We start from the raw sequence: 3,321 nt of genomic DNA on the forward strand, positions 1-3,321 counted from the left end.
AGGCTTCTGCTCCTGGGCAGACACTCATGGATGGACAGCTGCACCTGCACCTTGCTGTTTCTCTCATTCTCCACAAAGCCGGGCCCTCAAACCCAAATATATCTTGCATTTTCAGAATTCGAGATCTTTGCTCAAGCAATGCAGTCTCTGCAAGACCCTTCCCATGCCTCTGCTCCATAGGGCTGCCTCCAGGGCTCAGCTCAAGGGCACTTTCAGAAACCTCAGCAGACAGTCCACTCAGGGGGTCCTTCTTCCTGGGTGAGGGGCTTGGCTTTCTTTGCAGGGTACTCAGTCCTGGGGGCAGAAGTCCTTTCCTGGCTCCATGCTCCTGAACCTCCTCTTCCCCTGCAAAAAACCCCACCTTTCTCAGCCTCAATTTCCTCCTCCTGGGGCTTATTCACTGGCTCTTCTGAGGGTAAATGGAGTCTGTGCAGGGACTATGAAAGTTGTGAGCGCCTACAAGAGAAAAGGGACCACCATGCTTACTCAGAGGGGCCTGCTGGGGCAGAAGGCCCAAAATGCGCCAACTTTTAGTGACCTCATAGCCTCCAGCTCTCCGCACCCTGGAACCCTAATTATCCAGCCTCCCGTCCTACCCAGCCCTCTTCTATGCTTGGGTCTCAGAGGACTGTTTCTTGTTTGCGTTCCCGCCATGTCCCCCACAGTCCCGGGACTAATCATATACTCCAAAAGGATCAGCCCTCCTCCCTGAGCGTCTCCCCCTGCTCTCAGCTTCCCCAAAGTGTCTTCTTTGGCTTTGAGACTGTCCCGCGCCCCCCTCCGCACCCCCAATACTGGATCCGGCAGAGCTCACAGCCTCGGGCCTTGGCGGAGGATTTCGCCTGGAAGCCGAAGAGCGAAGGGCCAGGAGAGGTCCTTCGAGGGCCCACTCTCAATTTTCCTCCTCAAACAAAAGGGGGAGGAGTGTGGCCGGAATCTAAGAACAACTCCTTCCCTCCTCTCCGGGAACTTCCCTGGGGGTGACGGCCTCACAGACGCCCACCCGGTCCCGCCCCAGAGCCGCCATTTGGATTGGAGTACCGCAAAATGGGGTACTTGGAGCGTTAGCGGCGAGGGGTTGGGGGAAGTAATGAAATGTCTCCAAAGAGGCACTGCGGTCTTCCCCCACTTCCTCCCGTGTGGTACCCGAGCCCCGCGAGGCATAAGACCGCTGGTGCACGGCTGGAAGCGGGCGAAGGCTCCCCTCGATGTCCTAGTTTACGTCACAGTGCCCCAGTCGACCACGTGAGGGCGTACCCTGTGTTAGTTCGGCCAAATTAAAGCCAGTCCTAAGGGCAGGCCCAGGGCTCCCGGGACGCGTTCAGGGCTTGGGTGCCCGTAGCGCACTCTTGGCTGCCGGTCGCGAAGTTCAGGGCCGTAGGGCCTCCCCCGGAGCCCGCGCTATTCGCCCCCAAACCGGCTCCCCCCTCCTCTCGCGCGCCCACAACCTAGGGTGCACCCTTTCGTTCCCCAATGCTAGGCCCTTCCTGGGTGCAGGGTGCCTCTTCGCTGCACCTTGGGCTCGGGCCCTGTCTGGGGCGTATGTGTGCAAGTACAGTGTCCCCGGAGAGGCTCGGTCCGGGAAGCCAGCGGCCCGGGAAGGGGCTCCAAAAAACACAAGTCGTAGCTGGCTCCGGACCAGGCTGTTGTTGTTCTCAACGTGGTCCGCCGCGGAGCCATAAAAGCGGAGCGGGGCGCTCTCTCCGCCAGAGCGCACCGTGCACGCCTGGCCGTTTCTGGCGGTGCTACTGTCAACGGCAGAGGCAGCAACAGCTTCTTCGCACGGTTTTTCGGTTCAGACCAGCTCCGTTCCGGTTTCCTCTGCTCTGGCCCAGGCCCCGGCCCAGGCCCAGGCCCAGCTCGGGACGCCCGCTCCAGCCGGCCCGGTCTCCGCCCCAGCCCTGCCGCCTGGCCCCAGGCCCGGCCGCGGCCGCTCCCGCCTGGAGCCGCCGCGCGCCCCTAGCCCTCCGGCGCCCCCTCGGCCCCTCGCCTTCCTTTTCCCGGCGCGGCCTCCGGGCTTCCGCGCCCCGCCTGCCACCAACCCGCTTGCCACCATGTCTGTGGAGCTTGAGGAAGCCCTGCCGCTGACTACCGCCGAGGGGGCGGCCAAAAAGGTGGCCAAGGCTGGCGGCTCGGCGGCGCTGTCCCCAGCCAAGAAGAGGAAGAACAAGAAAAAGAACCAGCCGGGCAAGTACAGCCAGCTCGTGGTAGAGACCATTCGCAGGCTGGGCGAGCGCAACGGCTCGTCGCTGGCGAAGATCTACACGGAAGCCAAGAAAGTGGCGTGGTTCGACCAGCAGAACGGCCGCACCTACCTCAAGTATTCCATCAAGGCCCTGGTGCAGAACGATACGCTACTGCAGGTGAAGGGCACCGGCGCCAACGGCTCGTTTAAGCTCAACCGCAAGAAGCTAGAGGGCGGTGGCGACCGGCGCGGAGTCCCGGCGGCCGCCACTGAGCAGGCGGCCGCGGCGCACAAGGCCAAGGCAGCGGCCCCGAGAGCCGCCGGCGCCCGGCGCTCGAGCCAGAAGCCCGCCAAGGGCCAGAAGCCCGAGAAGCGTTCTCACAAGAAGGGCGCCGCCTCCAAGAAGGACAAAGGCAGCAAGGCTAAGAAGGCGGCGGCGACGGCGGCTGGCGGCAAAAAGGTGAAGAAGGTGGCCAAGCCCAGCGTCCCTAAAGTGCCAAAGGGCCGCAAGTGAGCGCGCCGGCCTGCAGGGTCGGCTCAGTGTTCGGTTTTTGTACCCCAAGTGTATGTAGTTTTGTACGGTTAGACCCTAGCCCGGGCCGCTGCGCCCTCTCTGAGTGCAGCTAGGGGCCCGGAGTCTCTCTGTCCTTCCCATCCCCCGCCCTCCGTGATAGCGTTTTTTTTTGTTTTTTGTTTGTTTGCTTTGGATTTTGAAACGGCCCTGAAGACGCCCCCATTGGCTCTTCGCCCTTGGCAACGGCTGTCGCTATGGTTACCGGCCTCTAGGCGCCAATGGCCAAGGCCTCTAATCCGCCCTTTCCGACTCCCTACGCTGCCCACCTTTGGGTGTGCGACAGTCGCGCGGTGCTGCGCGGCTCTTCCCTTCATCCTGTCATCCTTTTGGGGGGCACAATAAATCGTTCAAAGCTTTGAACCGCTCTCGTTTTCTTCCGAGTGGAATAGGGATGAGTGTGGTCTGCGTGCATCTTGGGTGGGATGATGGGCCCCAGGAGTTCTCGACACCCTAGATGTGTAGCCCTGGAACCTGGAGACCTCTGCATGGGAGGGGACGGCCAGTTGATCCCGGTAGGATCCTTGGGACTGATATGAGCACAGGTGGGAAGATGCTAGAGATA

General features: G+C 61.9%; 1 protein-coding gene across 1 annotated transcript; it reads left to right on the forward strand.

Moving 5' to 3' along the window:
• The first annotated feature begins 1,633 nt into the window (after positions 1-1,633).
• Positions 1,634-3,119, forward strand: LOC107497028 (histone H1.10). The gene has a single exon (XM_016118381.2). It carries the CDS (start codon positions 2,055-2,057, stop codon positions 2,697-2,699), a length of 645 nt encoding a protein of 214 aa, XP_015973867.1. The 5' UTR covers positions 1,634-2,054; the 3' UTR covers positions 2,700-3,119.
• The last annotated feature ends 202 nt before the right edge of the window (positions 3,120-3,321 follow it).

Source organism: Rousettus aegyptiacus, unplaced genomic scaffold (genome assembly GCF_014176215.1).
Source record: "Rousettus aegyptiacus isolate mRouAeg1 unplaced genomic scaffold, mRouAeg1.p scaffold_m13_p_12, whole genome shotgun sequence".
In the NCBI taxonomy this organism is placed as follows: domain Eukaryota; kingdom Metazoa; phylum Chordata; class Mammalia; order Chiroptera; family Pteropodidae; genus Rousettus; species Rousettus aegyptiacus.

Coding starts and splice junctions, on each gene's coding strand:
- LOC107497028 (XM_016118381.2), top strand. CDS start 2,055: ATGTCTGTGGAGCTTGAGGAAGCCCTGCCGCTGACTACCGCCGAGGGG.